A 23543-nucleotide genomic window follows, 5' to 3' on the forward strand; every position below is an offset into this window, starting at 1 on the left:
AAAAAAAATTTTCAGCTAGTTGCCAAAGCAACATTTCTCATATTTATTTACTTTATTATCAACTTAATGTACTAAAATATATAAATCTGAAATAAAATTGAATAAAAACTATGTAAACATTTAAAAAACAATTACTAATGAAATGACAAAATCCAGATTAATTGAGATTACAGATCTAATCTTGATGCAGTGAAATACAATGTACAGTTTCTTAGAAAGTGAAATCTTTATCTAAATGAGTGGTGTCTGATCCTGCTTCTATAGCGTCACCTAGAGTTCAGCTCCAGCCCTAATTAAATACACCTGAACCAGGTCTTCATGATCGCTAGAAACTTCCAGGCTGGATTTAAACACTGGAGGAAGGTGGATCATGGGTATAAAGGTTAGTTGTGGCTCATGGGTATAAAGGTTGGTTGTACCTGTGTGGACCCGGTGATGTGTGTCCAGCTGGTGTTTAAGGCTGAACCTCTTGCTACACTGTTTGCACTGGTAAGGCTTCTCTGCTCCAACACCCCTCCTGAGTGAGCGCAGAGATCGCCTGTCCCGTCCACCTCGGCCACAGAATTTACACCTCAGCGCCATTTCCCCAGAACCTGCCAACGGATGATGAGAGAACAGTAAGTGGAAAAACTGGTGGACTATAAATAGACCTATTCTCTGTTATCACTGTATCTTTCTAATGCAGTTTCATTTCAGAATAAAACCACAGACAAAGAGGTTTGAACAGCCAAATGTGGCTCTATTGCTCCGTTTACGTATAATGTTCAGAGTCCATTTAAAGGAATAGTTCATCCAAAAAAGAAAAATGTGAAAACTCCAGTGAAAAAGTCCATTCCCTGTTGTCCTCTCACATCAACATTTGCCAACATATTTGTTGTTCTGGATGGTTTTCGCTTGTAAACTGTGCTTGATCTGTTCATATTTCTCTCCTGATTCAGATGACTTTAATTAGCAATATATGGATAGATGTTAAAAGTTTCTTAATGATGAATGTATCACACAAATGCAGCTTTTCACTTCACAAAACGTAGTCATTTGGATTACTTGTGGATTATTTTGGTGTTTTTATCAGTTGTTTGGACTCTCATTCTGACGTCACCCATTCACTGCAGAGTATGCATTGGTGAGCATGCAATGCTATACATTTCTCCAAATCTGCTTATATGAAGAAATACATCTTCTACAGCTTGGATGGCCTGAGGGTGAGCACATTTGAATTTTCTGGTGAACTATTCCTTTAATTATCCTTTTTTTTTTTTTGAGAAGAGTTGTGAATTCACCGATACATTTTTCAATTCTTTTATATATATTTTTTTGGTTAATTGGAATATAGATATATAAAATATAAAGTAAATATAATAAAATATTAAATAAAAATGTAAAAAATATAAATATTAAGCTTAAAAAAAGCTTAGAAGTACAAGTACTTAAGTACATAAGTACAATAATCTATACAGCTGATAGATAGACAAATAAATAAAAATATATCAAATATAAATATTAAACTTAAAAACAAAAACAAAAAAAATAGAAATGTTTCCTTGGCAATTAACTAGTTAAAGTGATCTGTTCATATTTCTCTCCTGATTCAGATGACTTTAATTAGCAATATATGGATAGATGTTAAAAGTTTCTTAATGATGAATGTATCACACAAATGCAGCTTTTCACTTCACAAAACGTAGTCATTTGGATTACTTGTGGATTATTTTGGTGTTTTTATCAGTTGTTTGGACTCTCATTCTGACGTCACCCATTCACTGCAGAGTATGCATTGGTGAGCATGCAATGCTATACATTTCTCCAAATCTGCTTATATGAAGAAATACATCTTCTACAGCTTGGATGGCCTGAGGGTGAGCACATTTGAATTTTCTGGTGAACTATTCCTTTAATTATCCTTTTTTTTTTTTTGAGAAGAGTTGTGAATTCACCGATACATTTTTCAATTCTTTTTAGCACTTACCTAAATTTTAAAGTCAAAGATATACATGCTTTTTAAATAAGCTGTTTATTTCCGTTATAACAATAAGCTCTCAAATAACCATAAATGGTATCTCTCACAATGAACCTGTGACATAAATAGTGACCTTTCGACTAAAACTAAACACATCTTGGTCACCGAGCTTCAGGCCAAAAGTGGAGCTGCGCTTCACAAGAACGCAGGGATATTTTTGGTGTGATGCTGGTCAGCTCTTTGGCCCCTCATATCTGCTCAAATGTGTTTCAATTTGTCTAATGCGCTGCTGGTGACAATTGTTCCATTCGCTAAAACACCAGTTAACCAAGTGTGAAGGTGAAAGGAGACTTATAGTATCATCTAAATATTAATCTAAAAAGCTCTTTACAATACGGTTCCATTTGTTAAAATATGTTAATTACATTAGCTAACATGAACTAACAATGAAAAATACCTCTAATGCATTTGTTAATCTAAATGTTAGTTTACTAATACATTATTAAATCAAAAGTTGTATCTATTTATATGTAACGAACCAATGAACAGTTGTATTATTAACTAACATTAACAAAGATGAATAAATACTGTAACAAATGTATTGCTTGTTGTTAATGTGGGACCAAAATAATTTAGCTTGTTTATTACAGAAAACAGAAAAGTGCACCTAAAAATATTTGTGATTATTAAAATATAAACCAAAGTCTAAAAGCACTAGTAAAACTGATTTATTACGATATTTAATAATAATACTATTTTTTTACTTTGTTTTAATGACAGCAGCTTTTGAGCTGCATGAACATGAGCATGTTGAGCATCTTGTGTGTTTCACTGGATGCAAGGAAATATTGCATCCAGTGACCTTTATACAAATGCATTTTTTATACAAAGTTAATTTTCCTTTGTACCACTTTCAAATGACTTGAGAAGGAGACCACATCTTTATCACTGAATACATATCTAAACATGTGGTCATTTTCAGCCAATGTAGATGTGTGCATGATGTGCAGACGCTGATTAAATGGTTTGCAGCTGGTAAGAAAAATGTTGCACAATTTTCTTACAAAAAAAAAAAGTCTAAAGTTGAAATTATAAAGAATAATGTATGGCTTTTAGGGCTTTTGTACATTTTATAAGTATTTATTATTCACATAATTTGTTTAAAATGTCATAACATTTCTATGAAGTTCCTAATTTAAATACAACAGATTTTAAATGTGGACCCAATTATACAAGATTCCAGTTGCTAATATCCTTACACAGTTAAACAATGTACATCAAAGTGTACATTAATGTTATAAACTGAATAAATGAGGATTGAGGGACACAAAATATGAGGTCTGACATTGTGATGTCTGACTTGGGGAGACTAGTTAAAAATACGGTCTTAAGAAGTTTTCCGAGAAATTTACATACTGGTAAAAAAATGTATAGACTGAATGCACTGTAAGTCGCTTTGGATAAAAGCGTCTGCTAAATGCAAAAAAAAAAAAAAAAAGACTGCTTGTTATTTCCTATTCGGAAATTCTTGCTGGTAAATATCCAGGTCTGTTAAAATAATAAAGCAACCAAATGTTTATTTTCTATTAACTGTTAAAGGGGCAAGATTAAAATTGATTTATGGTCAAAAATAAAGTGACATCTGAGCTTTGGTAGTGCGCAGCCGAGGGGCCCAATTTTAGATAAACACATCCTGTGGCAACTCTCTCTTGGTGTGCGGCCTAGTTTATAGCTCTCCCCCTGTCCACACACACACACACACTCATACATACACACCACATCCTCTCCTGTAAAGCTAAAAATGTGAAAAAAAAGCATGGTTAACACTTTCTGTCTTTATATTCGCGAAGACCTCGGTTGTGACAATCATATGGACGCTTGCAAGGTTGTGTAAGCTTATACTTCTGAGCTCGTTGAAAAAGTAGTGTGAAACAAAAGCAAACATACGTGCCCACGTCTGACATTGTATTCACATATATATATATAAACACCCACACATTCCCACATACCCCACACTCTCTCTCACATATACACACACATACACTAACTCAGGATGCAGCACAGTAATATAAAACTTCTGCAGAAACCTGTGCCTTTACAGCACAAGTTTGCTGTTCGAAAAGGTGGCGTTGAACATTCTTAAAACTGAGGATATACGTTGTTTGATGCATTTTTATAAAACCAAAATCTATAAAAAGTAGAAACTGTGCAGCTGGTAACCTAAAATGACTTTAGTTGGCGTAGCCTATATGAACCTAATGTTGTCATGTTGAATGAGTCATATGCCACCGCACTTTTAGATTGTCGCAAACATTTTCATTAAAGTTGAAGAAAATATTCATCTTATATTTCAGATTGTAATACACATGTTGTTGACATGCTGTTAATGCACTACAACCCTTCTATTTTGTGTAATTATAGACATGCAATTGTATGACCCTATAACGATTACGACAAGACTACATGAAATATGCTTGGTTAAAAAAAAAAAAAAAAAAGTCCACCACAGTTAAAGAATTAGTCCACTCAAATTTGTACTCATCCTCAGGCCATCCACGATGTAGTTGAATTTGTTTCTTCGTATGAACAAATTTGGAGAAATTACATCACTTGCTCACCAATGGATCTTCTGCAGTGAATGGGTGCCGTCAGAATGAGAGTCCAAACAGTTCATAAAAACATCACGATAATTCACAAGTAATCCACATGATAGTCCACAAGTAATCTACATGAAAAAAATCGAGGCGTTTTACCTCTAAACTGCCACTAGTAAACTTGTATTTGTAACAAAAGTCCATAATCCATATTACAACACGTCCTTCAGTGAACAAGTCTATCCCCTGTTGTCCTCTCACATCAAGATCCACTGACATGTTTTTTAGACTTTTTTTCACTCGTGAACAGTGCTTGATCTGTGCATATTTCTGTCCTGATTAGGATTTCTCACTGGTCAAAACAGTATTATAGATAAATGACTTGTACTTTAGCAATGGTTTTAAAGTTAAAAATGCCTTGATGGATTTGTTTCTTACAAACAAGCATCTTTTTGCTTCACAAGTCGTTAATTGATGGAATGGATTAGTGAGGATTACTTGTGGATTACAGTGAAGTTTTTATCAGCTGTTGTCGGTCTCTCATTCTGACGGCACCCATTCACAGCAGAGGATCCATTGGTGAGCAAGTGCTGTAATGCTATATTTCTCAATTTGTTATAATGAAGAAACAAACTCTACATCTTGGATGGCATTAGGGTGAGTACATTTTCAGCTAATTTTCATTTTTGGGTAAAAAAAAGCTAAAAGGTATGAATTTATATTTATTTTAAACCACAACTACTCACATGTATGTGATATAACACATACTGTCTAAATTACATAGTCTCCTAAAGATAACATCTCATAAAAATGTGTTACTATCATTCTCACCCCAAAATGCTCAGTCGCTCATATGCTTGCACACACTTAAAAAGCGCTCTAACCCCAATTTGGATGAAAAAAGAACAAGTCAACACTTCTCTTTTGGTACTGTATACAAACCACCATGAAGCACAGAGCTGATCGACCGCAGGACTGTGCTGATGCACCACGATTCAGAAGCCACAGTTTTCTCTCGCGCACAGCTTTACACCCCAGTTTAGCAGGTAAGGGGTCATTCGCATATGTCTTTGTGTCCTGAGAACATTATGTAAACTAGGACAAAGCACAACCACCATTGAGACTACGCAGTAACCCCTAAAAAGTATTTGGACACTAGATGAACTTACAATGCACAAATGTTTTTGCATTAGATGCCAAGCGGCATCTGCACAGCAGGAGCGTTTCTCAGAACTAACTTCACTTTCGTTAAATGGTGTCAACATGAGTTTTTTTTTTAAATCTGAAGTATGAAGTCATTTCCTTCAGGTTCACACAGATGCCCTAGAACAATATTTATAGGTATAATTCACTGCATTAATGTTTGACAATCAGAAAGCATCTGAACACTTTGAGGTGTACATTCAATTCTGAATATTACATCAATTTGAAGAGTGCACCTGTGGTGCCTTCTTGTAAATAAATGCATGAGAATTAAATACATTATCAAAGTGGCAATGCCATTCACATTTAAGCCATTTATAATGCTGGGTGCAAGCATTAATTATGAAATATCCAAAGCAACTTTAAATTGCATTGAAAGTATAGATTTAAAAGTCATGCATTCCCTGGGATTCAAAATCATGACCTTGGTCAACTGTTTGAGCTATAGGAATGATAAAAAGGATCATATAATAATAATAAATATAAAATGAAAAATAAAGTAAGTGATTTAAAAATCAATAAAATAATAAATATCAAATAATATTTATTTTTCCTTTGCATTTTAATTCTGGTCTAGGCTTGTTCCCTAGTCTTTCTAATAAACCTGGAGTGGATTTGTAACAGATTGCCTATGCTCCTCTATTGTAAATCACTTTGGATAAAGTGTCTGCTAAATGCATAAATGCATTGTGTAAAAATGGAAAAAAAAAAAAAGATTTTAATGGGAAATTTTGGCTTTGTATTGTTTTGGAAAGATTTCAAAGAAATCAAACGGATAAACTGAACTTTCATTGATGCATGAATGAATTTTGCATTTTTTCCACTGTCTACTATCCTTCTTTTTTTTTTTTTTTACCGCTGGCAGCGGAAGAGAGGCAACAGCCACCATCTTTCAGCTCTTTGAGAGATACACAACATTTACATCCTGTTGCATGCATCCATTCCTCTGATCTACGTAAAAAGTAGGTGCATCCCAGACCAAATCTGCAACTCTGCCGTGCATTTTGTGTTTCTGCAAGCGTCTGTATGATTATCTATATGCCTTTTTTTTTAAATTCTGGGCAGATAAGAGTGTCTAGATTCATTTTTGTGTATTTGTACAACATATTACCTGAGGTTGATGACCCAGTCGTTGGCCTCCAGGGGTTTTCCAGGGCTGGTTTACCACAGTGTCTGCAGCATATCTCCCTCTCCTCTTGAACCTTTGGCTTCCTGTGGAAAATGTCGTCATGTTAGCGCCCATTCAAAGATTTCCATATTTTCCATGCGTAACTAGCGTAGACGATCGCATTTAGGACTTTATTCATCACCAACATATATCTTCAAAACTGCGTTTTCCGCTGGTGTTTTTTTTTTAAACCACTTGTTGATCAGGTCAGCTAACACCTGCAGGTTCAGTTGCACTTCTGGAGCTGCATTTGAACACATTCTAGTGTGTTGGCTAGACCACAGCTAATTCGGACCAGCAGGTAAAGGTCCGTGAGAAACCCACACGCTCTCAGGTGTTACTGCTGATAACCTCTGTTAGACTCGGTGTGTTATCACATTTGTGTCATTATTTAGGAGAAAGGGCACTACTATTTCAGTTTTAAAACACACTTCACAGAATTTTCGAATATACAATCTTGCAAACCGTTTAATGTAAATGCTTCAGCCTAAATAATTTAAATTAGTAGATTAGATGAATGCACATATATGCTTAGGTATGACTTTCCGCACACACTTTTTATGGACCGTATTGTGAAGGAAAAGCAGTCTATAAATGTTTATAGGAACTTAAATGCTTAAATGCTTAAAATGCATCCCAGGATGCACCTGATGGTTCAGCGTTTAAAAATACTGAGAAATGAGTAGGTGTGAAGTATATGTAGAGAAAATATATGAACAAATATTGATATACAGCACTCACTCCGTAGCCCAACAAACTGCCATTCAAACTGATCAAATCTGTTGTATCAAATGATTAAGAAAATCAATTTAGACTTACATCCCCTCCTTCTGTCTACGACCAAAAACTGTATGAACAAAGGTTTTGTGTTCAGGTAGCAGGAAACAATGCAAGCAGACAATGGTTTCCTTTGCCGGAGTCAAGCAGCCTGCAGCACGTCTACAGTGTGAAGGAAAGCCCATGCGACTCAAGTATATAGAATCAAAATAATATTAATAATATGCTCTACCAAATGTATTACATTAGTCTAACAGGCTCTCATAAATTTCACATTATTTGGGATGTTTAACCATGAAATGTGATATAATGTCTAAAATGGTGTGTGGGCGGCTTGTACTGTTTCCCTGTGCGTGTATAGGTAAAGAAAACAGCGTCTGCTCTCAGATGTTTCGTTTCAGCATTGATTGAGCAAAAGACGCATAAAGATCTCTGTCTCAATGGGGCACCTGTTTGTGTGTGTGGCAAATTAGGGAGTGGAACAGACTTTGGCTAAAAATGAGACTGAAATAGAACATCCTGCTCTGAGGGTGGCGATGACTGACTTTCATGTTTACTGTTTGTAAAGTCGGGGACAAATGGGGGGCTCCCCTCAGTTTCGGCCTTGATAGTAAGTGTTGTGTTCCAAAACACTCCACCAACATATCCAGTATTTAGTGCACATGGTGCTTCTGTGCTTTTATACTGGCTCAAACACTTAAAATTAACACTCTAATAAAAATAAACACTTGAATTATTTAAATGAGTGACTGACAGATCTTTATGAGCATAAGCACATCTATAGGTCATACAATTCAATTTTAATTATATTAAAATATGTATTATTCATACCCCAAAATGTTTCATTACAATGATAACATAATTGTCTTTATTGCATAATTACTGTTATTCACAGTATGCACTACAAATCATTATATATTATATCTGCACTGTTGTTTACTTCACTGGTTTGCACTCTATCTGCCATGTGCCGTGTGCTGCTTTATATATATATTTTATATATATTTTTTTTACATTTGACCTTATTTGTATATTTGTATAGTTGTATTTTATACTTAATCTGTATATCTGTATTTATGTTCTACTGTTAGTGTTACCTGTATGCACCAAGGGTCTGAGAGTAACGCAATTTCAATTCTCTGTGTGTATGTGCTGTACATGTGGAAGAATTGACAATAAAGCAGACTTGACTTGACTTATTCCACTGCAGTGGAACCACAGACGGTTATTAGTTCCCCATTTTAATGGAGCCTGTAGAAAGATAATTCTTGTAGGTGGAAAAGGGGGCTGGTTGGGGAAAATGTGTCCGTTGGAAAGTACAGAAAGAGAAGAGCATCACCTAAGTCACATTCATAGACACACACACACACACACACAAATGCAAGCATATACGCTACCCGTCAAAAGTTTGACACGCATGACTGAATTTGTTTCTCAACTTAAAAATGACGTTATAAAATAGTTTTGTAGATAAATACAATTTTTGCATATGAACTTTTGTACAAAACTTTGTACAACTATTTTTGATTTTTTTTTATGGATAGGTTGAAGCGGATAGTGAAGGTAAAGCAGTCAACAAGTGTGAACTCCTTCAATGCTGTTTAAAAAGCTTTTCAGGATTTACTACTATTTAATGAATGAAAAGAAAAAAAACCTTGCTTGGCACTACAGTATATTACACAAATAATATTTTATTGAAGTAAAATATTGTAGAGAACATGATTTTTCATTTTAAACTTAGAATCTGGATAAAAGTCCATTTCAAGCAACTGTAAGTTTTTCTAAGACTGCGTGGCCTCAGTTCCAAAATCTAATAATTTAAATAAGTCAAGCCTTACTATCTTGGTCTGTACAGACAAAGACGAAAGTTTGAGAATACTTTTTTTTTTTTATCTAATATATAAAACGCTTACAAAATTTTTTGTTTGCACTTTTAAATATTAAAATGATTAAATATTTAGTGAGAGGTGATATTAACTGATGCAAAAAAAAAAAAAAACTTCAAAGGTAAGCAAGATCAGATTTTGTGGTGTTTGCTCTTGGTTATGACTGTAAATGTGTTGCTGAATTCGTTAAAAAAGTTTACCAGGCTAATGGTGTTCCGCTGAAATTAGCTGACTATAATGTGGCTTCCTGTCGAAAATATCGTAAAAAAAAAAAAAAAAAAAAAAAATTTTTTTGGTATGTTTGGTTGCATACACAATACTGTGTTTGGTTGCATTGTCACAGGATGGTTTGAATCCACTTTTCCACGAGCCGTTCTTGTCACTGACTACTTGAAATCAATTCAAATCTTGAAATGACTTGAAAAATCTTTTTGTGGTTGAATATTCAAGACAACATGGATACTCTCTCAATAAACTCAACAATACAACAATCTCATATACGTATATATATAAATGCACCTGTATTTTCTTCTTTTCATTCAGTGCAGACGTTAAATGCTAGTTTTGTCTGCACGTCCAGTTCAGAGTTAAACAGGAAACGTTTGGTATTCCTGTTCGTCTCTGACACACACACACACACACACACACACACATCCTGGTATATTGCGTTGAGTTGGTCCGTAGTTGCGTTTGATGTGTGCGTACCTGAAGCTTTAGTGATACTCGCCCAAAAGTAAGCGTGACACATTTTCGAACACCAAAAAGGTGATGCAGCACGCTGGAATGACTCGCACCAGGTTCGGGACCATGCCTTTGTAAAAGCCCTCGATCCCCTAAGTACAATCGATAAGAACAAATGGTAATATAGTTTTTTTTTTAATGTAGAAAATAGTACCCATCTCTCTGATTATATTTTAATTGTTTATCTTTTTATTTTCTTATTTATTGACTTGTCAGGTTGATTGACTATTGTTTATTCATTCTTTGATTTATGTATGCATCTGGCTTAGGTAAAAATAGATGATTAATAGTAAAAAAACAAAACAAAGAAAAAGTAAAAAAAAGTTTTATAGGCCCGAACTTTAATTGTCCCGAACTCAAATAAACTATTCTTGTCTGCTCATTTGATGACACATATGTTGAGATATCAATGTCTAGATGTCTAACAGTCATGAATAAGATGATCAATCTTAACCAGACTTTTTACATGCATCCGAGGACTGATCAAACCTTTCATTGTTCAGCTGTTTTAAACGGAAAAAAGAGATCTTGTAGCCTTCAGACAGATAGACCAAAAGAAAGACTGAAACTTAGATAAGCCCGAAGAGGTAAATACACTTAGCAATATAAGCCATTTGACTTAATTTCAGAGATTGTGAAAGACATATTCAGAAGAATTCAGCAGGGTTTTTTCCTGAACTCATCAGCGTCACAACACCTCTAACCTACTTTCATACATCAGGCAGACAATCTAATTCACAAAATGAAACTCTAAGCAATGTTTAATCATTTCTATCTCACAATACATTCAACCATGAACTGGAATTGCATTGTCTGCGTATGGCACAACGCAGAGGCGGACATGTCTGGTCATGTCAGGCGGCAAAGGCCCTTTCGCATTTTGCATCACCTTTGAAATTTTGTTTTGGAGCTTTTGTGATGACGCCACAGACCTCTTCAGAATGTGAAACTCTGACTAATGCCGGTACGCTGAGACTCGTAAGAGTTCAAGTTTGTTTGATCAACAACAACAGTATCAAAGCCATACAGTAGGTCGGTTTAGATATGCATCTACTGTAGTAGCAGTGTGATGTGGTGTCTGGTGAAGCGTTTGATTACAGTACATGTCAGCTGCGTTCTAATTCCTCACAATTACGCAGAAAGTGATGCGGACTGTGTGGGGGAAAAACGGTTTTGATACTCGATCTGGAAATGCGTACAAAGAATGACACTCCAAATAAGAAACATGACCGTCCTGGAATATGAAATTTCCGTCTTGGGACAGTAACAAGATGTACAAGATTCAAGACGCAAGTATCTCAGTCGGCACTGTATGTTTTGTCGTCGATCTGACGAATGCGCAAACAAGAAAGTCGTAGAGTATCGAATGCCTGCAAAAACTTATGCTGATACAATCACTCCCCCTCAGCGAGGACGCAACGGTGACGGATTGTGTGGAACACATTGTACTGAGATGACGGTGCTTGATGTTCTAATTACTAGAATTGATGCTAAACTGGTTAAAAGTGAGACACACACATGCATCATACACACACACACACACAAGCAGTAAAGCATGAAAAAAAAAAAAAACGAAACAACTCGACGTTAATATTGTGAGGCATTATACCACACAGGTGTGTGCCCAAATTAACTGTTGAGAGTTTACTTTATTTCTGGCTAACACAACTTATGTGATCTAGAACTAAGAAACGTAATAGAATAGTTTACCCAAAAATTAAAATGCTGTCGTCATTTACTCACGCTCATGGCGTTCCGCATCTGTATGTCTTCTTCACAAATGAAGACCGTTGAAGGACACTGGTGTCCAAACACATTGAACTACATTGGCTTTCATTGTGCGGATGTACAATGTACACGACATTTTGTTTGAAACGACATGAGGGTGTAAGTATATGACATAATTTTTTTTTTTTTCAATTTTAAGTGAACTATTCATTTAAACCTGAATATACTCAGCTGCCAACAAAATAGACTTCTTCTCCTTTGCACCTTTGTTTGTAGCATTAGCTTGTGTGTGTGTACCTTTTTTCTGAAAAAAAAAGCCAGATGAGTCATGTATTATACTCTAATATTAAAAGTCTATTGTGTCATAAATATAAGTGAGTCATATTACTATACTTAATCTAGCCTACACCAAAGATGAAGCTTAGAATACAGTATGCCATTTATTAGTCCTTCGACATGCAAAAATGAATATAATATTGCCAAAGCTACCAACCTAAATGCGTCTCTTGTTCTTGTTTTTGCTTTGCAGAAGGCACTGGAAATTTAGAATCAAAGCTGAAAAATGTTGTCAAAAATGATCTAGTTATGTACTGTATGTTAAGCATATTGTATAGCGTATGCTAAGCATATTCTAAATTCTCAATCTAAAATAGCCTAAATAAACAATAAAATATTCATTAACCGTTTCATGCATTAGCCTACTGCATTTGCTGTATTTTCTACAGCTATCGCAATCACAGTCACTCCAGCAACTAAAAAACAAACAAAAAAACAGTGCTTTGTTGTTTATATTCTGTTTATGACAACAGTAAAATTAGCAACGCTAAATGAAATGCAAATTGAAACACCAAGAAATTACTGAAAGCGTTGCAATTTTTTTTTAAGTTTTACAATACGCCAAACAAAGCACGTCGCAGTGAATGATACCTCACCAGTTCCTATTCTTTCTTCACCCATTTCTTTTAAAGCCCTGGTGCAGTTGAATTCTCATTTGAGTGTGAGAATAAGAAGAATGAAACTGAGGAAGATGTGCTGTAACTGCGATGCGATTTTGACTCAAATGACTGCAAATTCTGCAATAGTGCAATGAGCAATTGACTTACCTGCCATGCAGGACTGTGAATGTCTGAATCTGAAACGCAGGTTACCCTCTGTCCCACTACCAAACCGAACCCTTTCCTTCATTGTACGAAACTATAGTACATCAGATGTCAAAACAACTAGGCCTATCCAACAAAAGGCATTACCCCTGGTCACAACCATCTGTAAGCGCTATCAACAAAAATCTCACCCACTAGTGAAGGAGGAACCTATAGACTATGTAACAGGCACTCAAATGCAGGTGATAACTTTAGAAATCTGCAAAAGTGCAATGGTCAGGCCCACATAAAGCGACACAGTGCGAGAAAGAGGCCCATGAGTAACAGGGGAAAACCTGTCTGCAGTGACACATCCTCTCCGGGCCTGCAGTCAGAAAAGACCTCAACACACACAATCAGACACTTGCACGGATGCTTTTGTAATCAAAAGATGTTTTTCCAGATATAGAAAGCACGGCACTTGGTGATGGGGGAGGGGAAGAGGTAGAGAGACAGCAGACAACATGAGAAATGGCAAGATGACACTAGAAGGTGGAAAAGAAGAAGAGCCTGACTGACAAACTTTTGAAAGACGTACCTATGCGATCAAGGTAGAGGCTGCGTCCTGCTGCGAGCAAGTCAACAGAGATGCATTAACATGCATCGCGACCTCAACCAGAGGTGTCATCGACCAGTGGAAGCCTACATGTGGGTGAGATCTAGCAAGGCCACCTCTAAAGTCAAACCAGCCCCTCCCCTTTACACCTCAGACATCTGTGATTGGTCTTCTTTTGCTTTTTTGCTTCCTTTCTTTCACCATTTTTTCTAGAAATCAAATGCATCTGTGCTGTTGATTTATTTGTCCATTGAAACCTTTCCTGATAGCAGCAGAAATATGAATTGGTCAAGCTCAGAAAGTTGATTGATTATGATATTTCCAAGAAAACTAATTTTGTTTGAATCATTTTGATAAGAGAAATAAACAGTAGAAAGCACCTGTGAACATGACAAAAATTACAATACATGTTCCCTTATAAGTGATATTGTGATAAAATGAGTATGATTTCAATATTCATAAATTGTGAGTTTAATATTATCAGATACATAAAGACATTTATGATGGGGACATGAAAGCGTACTGCAACTAATATTCAGCTACACTGAAACAAATAGTTTTCAAAGTAAATAAAAAAATATTTTTCCATTGTAATTAAAACAAAGGATTGCTGGGGTATGTTTTACAAGAAAATACTAATTAAGTCTTTGTACTTCAAAATTTCACATTTAATTCAATGTAACTTTATATTTTTTACTAAATGTGAAATTTATGAGCAATTTCTTAGTGAAAATTGTAGCTAAGTAAATCCTATAACATTTTTTTCAGAGTAATATTCACAAGTTCACATGTCCATCTAATTCTTAAATTCTTAATTATAATGGGAGTAAGGTAAGCAACTATACTTATATGCTTTGGTGTTTTTGAACAGATTAATAAGCTTCTCCTAAACTTTTATCTGGAACAGAATAGTGGAAACATTATTTCTTTCTACTATTTGCTAATAACCTACCTTAGTAAATGTGTGTTGTTGCTTTTTTTGTGTGCCAGTTTTTTATGCAACTGCCCACACTTGTTCCCATAATCACAAAATATCATGTTATGGAAAACAGCCAGTTTAACATGAAAGAAAAGGTGAAATGAAGAGGACTGTCACTCTGGCCACAAGCGAAACTCTGAAAAAAACATTGAAGATTCACCTCTTTTATCAACTCCTCATCTCTCTGAACAAACATGACTTTACACATGCATCTCTCTGTACCCACACTGATTATATAAACATATTTTGCAAAATTGGTGGCATTGGTTAATGAGCAAATCAACCCACCAGATAAGAACAATAACATGAAGAAAATGAAAGCGAAGGTGTGCAAATTGTTATTTGAGATAATCTTATCAGTCATTGCAGTGGAGGCTGGAGATCTTTATCAAATTATAATGTGCAATACTTTAAACTATCATGGAAACTATCATGAAATGTGGCACTTCCTTTAAACCAGCCTAATTAAAAGGCCTGCTTTGTCATAAGTCTTGAGATTCTCTATTTTGCCAATGGCATTATGCGGATCCTAAAGTCACAGTCAGAATCATAATCTCTGCAAAACCTGAAAAATCCAAGCCATATATATACACACACACAGTGCCTTGCAAAAGTATTCAAACTCCCAGTTGTTTCATGTTTTGTTATGTTGCAACCTTATGTTAAACTGCTTTAAATTACTTTTTTTCCACATCAATCTACACTCCATACACCATAATGACAAAGCAAATAACATGTTTTTAACATCTTTGCAAATTTATTAAAGATAACAACTTAAATGATTCCATTGCATAAGTATTCATACCCTTATCTGGGACAGTTGACATTTAGCTCAGGAGCATTCATATTGCTTGTAAATGTTACCACACTCTGAGTGAAGTTAACCTGTGGCAAATTCAATTGAATGGGTATGATTTGGAAAGGCACACATACCTTAATAAAAGGTCTAACAGTTGAAAATGCATATTAGAGCAAAGACCAAGCCCTGAAGTCAAAAACACTGCCTGTAGAGCTCAGAGACAGGATTCACAGAAGAATGCAGCTTCCATTATCCATAATGGAAGGCGTTTGGAACAACCAGGACTCTTCCTAGAGCTGGCCTCCTGGCCAAACTGAGCAATTGATGGAGAAGGGCCTTGGTTAGACTGATGACCAAGAAGTTGATGGTCACTCTAGTTGAGCTCCATGATCATATGTGGAGATAGGAGAAACCTACAGAAGGACAAATATCACTGCAACACTCCACCAATCTGTGCTTTATGACAGTGTGGCCAGACTCAATCCTCTCCTCAGTGAAGACACATGAAAACACACTTGGAATTTGCAAAAAAGCACCTAAAGGACCCTCAGACTGTGAGTACAAAACCACTGCCAGCACATAACTTGTTAAGCAAACGTTGATGAGTGCATAATGTGTTTAAATGTCATTGTAACTACAATCGGAGAGCAGAGACCACCTGTAAAGTGAGTTAAGGGGCTTGACATTCATAACAAAAGCCACAGTATACAGATCACACTAGGACATCAGCACGTACATATTGATACCCACACACTTGCGATTTTGACCACGACCCCTCTTGCAGCTGAGTCACTTTGAAATAGCCTGCATCATCTGTGAATGTGCATGTGTGAATGTGTGTGTGTGTGTGCATGTTAAATTGGAGAGAACAAAGTGAGCAGTTTGCAGTTGAGGTTAGAGTTGGGATTAGCAGAGGTCTAAACAAAGAAAAGTGGATTAAATGTAGAATGTATATTTAAACGCATGTGGTCCGGTACTTTTAATTTACTATTAATACTTGATATTAAAAACTGTCAGGAATGTGTCTGCAAATGCTACTAAAGAGCTCACCCTGACTGAAGGAAACTGCATCAAGTGTAATGTTCTGTATAATTTGCTGAGCTACTTGTGCATAAGTGACCATTTGAACAGTGTTTTCAGATTTATGTCTGCAATTATAAATCTTGAGTTAACTTTTCTCCTGTATATCCATACTTTTCTCACAGATGCTAACTTAGTAAATACTAACTAAAATCTTTTTCTTCCAGTGTTTTGCATTTGTAGACCCCTTTATTCTGACTCTTAACATGTTTATATGAGCTCCTTGCTTAGATAATATTTTCACTTATTGAAACACCTTGAAACTTATTGGCACACTTTGAAAGGGTTGTAAGAGGGGCTAAAACTAACATTTTCTGCCAATGGCTGGTGTATTGGGGAAATTTTCCGGCCATGTAACTGTATGTCATTATTTCATTAAAAACAGGCAGGACAAATAGGGGAAACACATCTAAAAAATTTTTTTTCTTATCATTATTATTATTATTATTTAAAAATGAAACAAATTGATTAAGGAAAAATCACTATAATGCTACTCAACTGTAAAGTTTTTATTATTAATAATATACTCACCAATGCCAGTTTTTACTCCCTTTTGGCGCATGGTGGGTGATCATTTTAGGCCCTGGGTTGTTATGGTGTTTAACTTTGGTATTGATAATATTTGTATTTCTTTCTTCCAATTAAATGAGAGGATGGTAGATTTCAAGAAATCTCCGAACTAATCCAAAAGAGGCTGTCACACGGCATGCGAGTACTAAACTAAGTTCTTTATGTCTTAGTGCGATTAAATAGTCAAATACACACAAGTTTATGTTAAAAACATGCATAAGTTACAAAAACACATTTGGTTATGTCTGTGAAGGTAAACAGCTGGGAAAGATATCGCATGTTTATATTAGATCTGTGTATTAAGTGTAATGTATTAAGACATTAGTGTAATATACACAGTACCTACACTACTGTCTACATTGCTAATATGAGCCAAACAATAAAATAAAAACAGAAAATCACTTACTGCTCTGAACTGAATAATTTCTATAGGTTTTATAAAAAAGAAATTTCTTACTTGAGTGCTGCTTTTAAATGCTCTAGCGTGAAGATAAACGTGGCGGATTGTGTGTGGCTCTCTCAGGGCGGGGTCTCTGCTAATACGGCAGTGTCCGTCAACAGTCGTGGGAAGGGCGTGTAAAATGTGACGTCACAATTTACGGATTCTACGAACGCTTGTTCTGAGACACTGCTTATGATTTATGGGGATTAAAAAAACAAGCATGTGGATTTTTATCATTATAGGGTGGTTGTGTACTAGAGCTGCACGATTAATCGTTAAAAGATCGCAATCTCGATTCAAACACCCCCGCGATCTCATTTCTAAATGACAACGAGGTAAGGTTCAACAGTGTTTAGGTAAGAAACAGCTTCATAAACGGTCTTTTCAGCTACACAATATTATTTCTTAATATTTCTATTATCACAGAAATACTGGGATGAAAGTTTATAGTTCGGTTATAAATGTTGATGTCTATGGTAGTAAAATCCAAGAGCAAAATCCACTTTTGAAAGTAATAAAATAACGTTTGTGTCGATTGCATCGTTTACAAGTGATTGTTAAAAATGTATTTGTCATTGAATCATTCAAGAGATTCGTTCAAAAACGTTGATTCATCCAGTAAAGAAACAAGTATTTATGAGTGAGTCATTGAATCATCCATTCAAACCATTTTTTCATAATTTTAATATAAAAAATAGGTGTATTAAATATATTATATTTTAAATACATATATTTATATTAAAGGGGCCATCCGATGCCCATTTTCCACAAGTTGATATGATTCTTTAGGGTTTTAATGAAAAGTCTGTAACATAGTTTGGTTAAACTTTCTCAATGGTAGTGTAAAAAACACCTTTTTTACCCTGTCAAAAACAGCTCTTTTCAGATCAAGCCGTTTTGTTGCATTTTCCTTTAAATGTTAATGAGCTCTGCTGTGCTGACCCCGCCTCTCTCTTCCGAGCCTCTCTCAGAGAGACTGTTTACTTTAGCCGCATTCATCGTGAAACTTGCTAATTAGCACATTATTAGGAAAGGCGATTTGCAAAGATTCATTAAAAAACCTTATACTCACTTCTTCTGGAGGTGAAGCTGGATCACGAATGATTCGCGCGATCATAAACGCATTTATGTAGATAGGGGGGCGCATTCCCTTCAGAAACAAACGTAATCCACTGCGTCTTCATCGGCTCAGATGTCGGGAATAAATGATGACTGCTAAGTTCATTATTACATCCAACAACAAAACACTTCAATCGCTATGGAGTCATTTTTGTCTACATCAGCTCCGGTGATGAAACAAAGGCGGACTGATGACAGCTCACTCAGGGCGGGTCTAAGGTAAGACGCCAGTCCAGTCTGTGCTGAAACGCTACTGTCAATCAAACAATCGTGGGACTAGCATTGGATGACCCCTTTAATGTTTAATAATTCATTAAAATTAATTAAACACTTTTAAATAGACTGAGGCAATTAACATTTTGTCACACATTATTTTATATTATTATTTTGTTTAGTTCAGAATCGTGATCTCGATTTAAGACAAAAACAATTGTGATTCAGATCCAGAATCGTGCTACTCTATTGTGTACACACACTGCCAGCACACATTTATGTTCAAACAGGATGTAAAAGTAAATGTTGCATAATAGGTGCCCTTTAATAGTTGTTTTTTTACCTCGTTGACAACAAAACTGAAACCCTTTAGACTTCGAAATGAAATGAAATCTCACCCCATCTATTTTGTAAATGTGTTATAGATCTAACTGTGAATGATTCATCCATATGTTTCATATTTAATTTCTTTGACCTCATAATGTTTTTATCAGAATGCTCAATCTTCTAGTAAAATGGAAGACTTCTCTCTGGTGACATATGTTGTACCCAAAAACTTTACTATCAACTGCAAGCTCACGCTGATTTTTGATTGCAACACCCACATTTCAAACTCCAATCAACATCTGATGGATAGAATCAAGTCCTGCTCTATTTTTTTTTCTCTTTTTCAATAATCTGTTACACTGTATGTCACACAATACAGAAGAAAAGATCTGTTGCTACTTCCATTTCATCATGACTTTAAGGGGATTTCAGTCATATCTAGGGAGAATAATTTCATAGATTCTTGGAAGGTGACTGTTTTGATTTGGCAATTACCAAAACACCCTAAAAACTGCACAGGTGCTAAAATCAGAAACTCAGAACACCTTAGCAACTCCATAGAAGCACTCTGGCAATACACAGTGAGTTTTTCACAGACAAGAACTATTCTTTTTTTTTTTGCATTTACATTCAATCAAAATTAAAGGGATAGTGCAGTCTGACTAATAAGGACCCCTTTGATAGTTTCCTAAAGCACCACTTTAATTTTTGGACAGCTGATGTATAAAGTTTCATAGTACAAGTAGATAATTAACTGTAGTACAACATTTTATCAAGGTGGCATTTGGTGTTAGCAGTAAGACCTTAAGGGGTGAACACATAAGCAGGCCAACTCTACCTCAAAAGTTAAAATAAGTGGACCACTGTTTAAAATGCTCGGAAACTGCAGGGTGTGAACAGTACGGATCTAGTTTGACTCAACAGTATCAAATCTTTAAAACATTGCAGTTTGTAAGGACCATATAAGGGATCAATCAAAGAAACCAATCAAATTGTCATCTTCTAAGTCTGAGTCATGCCCACCACATACATGTGTTTAAAATGTGTAGACCACCTTTGCAAGGGTCCTAACGAAACCTAACTACAACAAGTCTGCCGTGGGTCATCAGTTCTCAGAAACCTTTACGTACACCCCCTTTCAGTGTGACAAGCTTCCTGAGCAGATATGTGAAGACATTCAGCTTTCAAATGCAGCAGTGAATGGTCTTCAAATTATTATTGGCCTAAATTATTTTCATTTGTATGTCAAGCCTAGTCAAAGTGTATATGATTAGTTAATGCTCTTTAATTGCATGTTTTACTTGCACAAAATATAAAAATCCAGTCCTAATTAGGCAAGTTAGTATGACTGGGGCAAAACTGAATTAAAGTATATAATAGTTTACTTTGAACAAGAATAACTATCAAAATGACTAGGACTTACACAAAATGCATGAATGACAAGTAGTTCCCAGTTGCCACAACCTGACACCAGACTGATCTCTGTAAACACGGCTAGTCAGAAGAGCAATGAATGTCAAGAGTTGTGGTTGAGAGAAACGTAGAGTGAGAAAGAGAGAGACAGAGAAGGAGAAAACAAGAAACAGATAGTGAGCACTGAATGTGTCATGAATGAATCTTGAACGGGGAACTCTCCAGTCGTGGTTTATCGTGAAATTCGCTGTAACTTGTGGGTTTGCAACAGTGAGATGAAGAAGCCAATGGAGACCAGCTTGATTACTTGTCAGCAATACCGGCGTACGGGAACTGTGACGACTAAAATGCGATTTTTCCATTTCACGCTGAATTGAACCTTTCTTTTTACACACTGTATTTTGAGGTTGTCTGTGTGGCCTCATCTTCAGGTCAAAGGATGTGATGAGCAGTGCATGTAGTTCCTGTCGAGTTTGCAAGTGAAATGCCATATATCTGAAACGGGGACTGTGCTATTAATATAACATTAGTATCTATAAGTTATTATTGTTATTTTTTTGCATGAGGAACTATAAACTAGAACATGACTGAATGTCAGTCCATTTATTTCTGTTTTTGAGGCTTATCAGTTTATCAACACACATGATCAATTGTCTCCTGAGCTTAGCTGACATGTTGACACTTGGTTTAAATTGATTTGATAGATAGATCTGTGTCAGGTTCATGGTCTTGTTTTCCTTGGTTCTGGTTTGTTTCGTTTGTTTCTATGATTTCGGATTAGCTTGCACCTGTTTCTGTACATGCTCTGTATATTTAAGTCCTGTGTTTCCTTAGTTGTTTGTCTGATCTTCTTTATGCTTGTGCCGCATTTACCCCTACAATTTCCTGTGTTTTTCCCCTGTGGATTTAATATTATTATTAAAAGTTAAGTCATTATTCAAACAACCTTTATCAAAACCACACATCAATAGCTTATCACTTAAATAGGGTGACTGTAGGTTAATATCAACATGAAACAGCCTTCGCAATATATTTTACTTCTAAAATATGACTTATTTTGAGTGAAACAGGATATTCAGTTAGAAACGTGTTGGGCATACCTTGGTTTTTTTCAATGGGAATTGACTGGAACATGAAAAGTGGACGTTTCATGCTTCTAAGAAGGTTTTTTGACTAGCACATGAAGGCTGAAGTTTGAGCATTTTGATAAATCCAGTGGTAAGTTTGATTTCAATCATTCATGCAATTGATGCTCTATATATAGCGTTTATTACAGTAACAAAAACCAGGATCAAATTACGTCATTAACTATTGGCAAGATTTAAAAAAGTAAGAAAAAAAACTATTTATAAAAAGAAACAATATTTTCCATTTGAATAACATGCACTGTTGAATCACGTACAGTAAAGTGAGGAATGTTCATTAAAAAAAGGTCAATGTTGATCCTAGGAATCTACAGTAGTCAAGTTTTTGATCAAAACCTTTCATCAAAGTTGTCCTAAAACCTAAAACCAAAATGCATTCTCGTCTTAGGACAACTTTGCTGAACTTTTTTGATCCATTTTTTTTTCAATTCTCTCTTATCCTTGAATAAATAATAAACTATTATATATATATATATATTATATATAAAATTATAAACGAGGTATTTGTGGCAGCCAGTGGGGACATAATTACGGATTATAATGACTTATACTGTCTTTTTACGCGTTGCGTTGCATCGCGCCGCGTAAACATAAAACCATGTCTGCATTTGTGTTCGGAGAATCTTTAGATTTAATCACCATTGGTAGCACGATTTCTTGTAATGCTTTTTTCCTCAGTTGGTCAGAACAAACGTGGCAGACTTGTTACTTACTTGTTCAGATCACAATATCCGGTGAGAATTCTTATTTGGGTCATATATTCCAAGACTGCGAAGTACAGTAAATATCCACACCGGTGTGGTGACTGACTGCCACACACACATACTCCTCAAAACATTAGATTCATCCGCGCTGGAGCCAAGCCGGTGCACAACCCATGCAAGGAAGATAATTCCGCTAACAGCTGCAATTGCAGGTTTTCAAACAGAGATGACGACAAAGAGGCAAAACTTACGGACTGCAGCTTTAATAAATGAAATCATCATTTAAAAATTGCATTTTGTATTTACTTGCATTATCTTTGTGTAATATTAAAATTGGTTTGATGATCTGAAACTTTTAAGTGTAACAAATATGCAAAAACTTTTTCACGGCACACACACACACACACGCGCACACACACACACACACTTATACATATACAATATTTATTTCAGTTTTTACAACCAATAAAAAAAAAAAAATTAATTTGTATGTTTCTATTAGGGATGCATATTACATCTATAGGTTTTTTTTTTATTAATTTGTTTGTTTGGGTTGGCTGATATAGAATATTTAGAACTCATCATCATGCTCAATTCCCCAGTTTTTCCATTTAGATTATTGTCATCAAAGTTCACTTACAGTTGGTCTTTAAAATCACTAATACTTTATGTGTTTAAAATATTCATACTGTTGCCAGATTCACTTTGACCATTTAAAAAAAAATGTTTGTGTGTTTTTATATATTTATTTATTTATGTAGATAAAATAAATAACAAATACTGTTTAATCAATATTAAGCAACATTTATACTGGTTATCGGCCACAACATGATAATTATCAGCTTATTAGAATCAAATATACAGGTCATATACTCTGTGACTAAACCTGCCTTTTTAGCCCAGAGTCTTAAACAGTTGTCTACCATAATTCCATAGCAGGCTATTGGGGTCGGTATGGGTTTAGGGGGGCTCCCCCAATGTACACAAGTGGGATGAGTAGCCC

The 23543-nt window shown here is 35.4% G+C and overlaps 1 protein-coding gene across 1 annotated transcript in view; it reads right to left on the reverse strand.

The window, feature by feature from the left end:
• The window catches only part of LOC107675858 (zinc finger and BTB domain-containing protein 16-A-like), a gene marked incomplete at its 5' end in the record, with an annotated part of 8083 nt that extends 1097 nt beyond the window's left edge, over positions 1–6986 (reverse strand). Inside the window, 2 exons of the mRNA XM_016470351.1 lie at positions 420–593; positions 6866–6986. Coding sequence (XP_016325837.1) covers positions 420–593; positions 6866–6986 — 295 coding nt within the window. The remainder of the gene's footprint in view (positions 1–419; positions 594–6865) is intronic.
• Between the last annotated feature and the right edge of the window lie 16557 nt (positions 6987–23543).

The sequence above is a fragment of the Sinocyclocheilus anshuiensis genome, unplaced genomic scaffold, assembly GCF_001515605.1.
Source record: "Sinocyclocheilus anshuiensis isolate Anshui unplaced genomic scaffold, SAMN03320099.WGS_v1.1 scaffold1832, whole genome shotgun sequence".
In the NCBI taxonomy this organism is placed as follows: Eukaryota; Metazoa; Chordata; class Actinopteri; order Cypriniformes; family Cyprinidae; genus Sinocyclocheilus; species Sinocyclocheilus anshuiensis.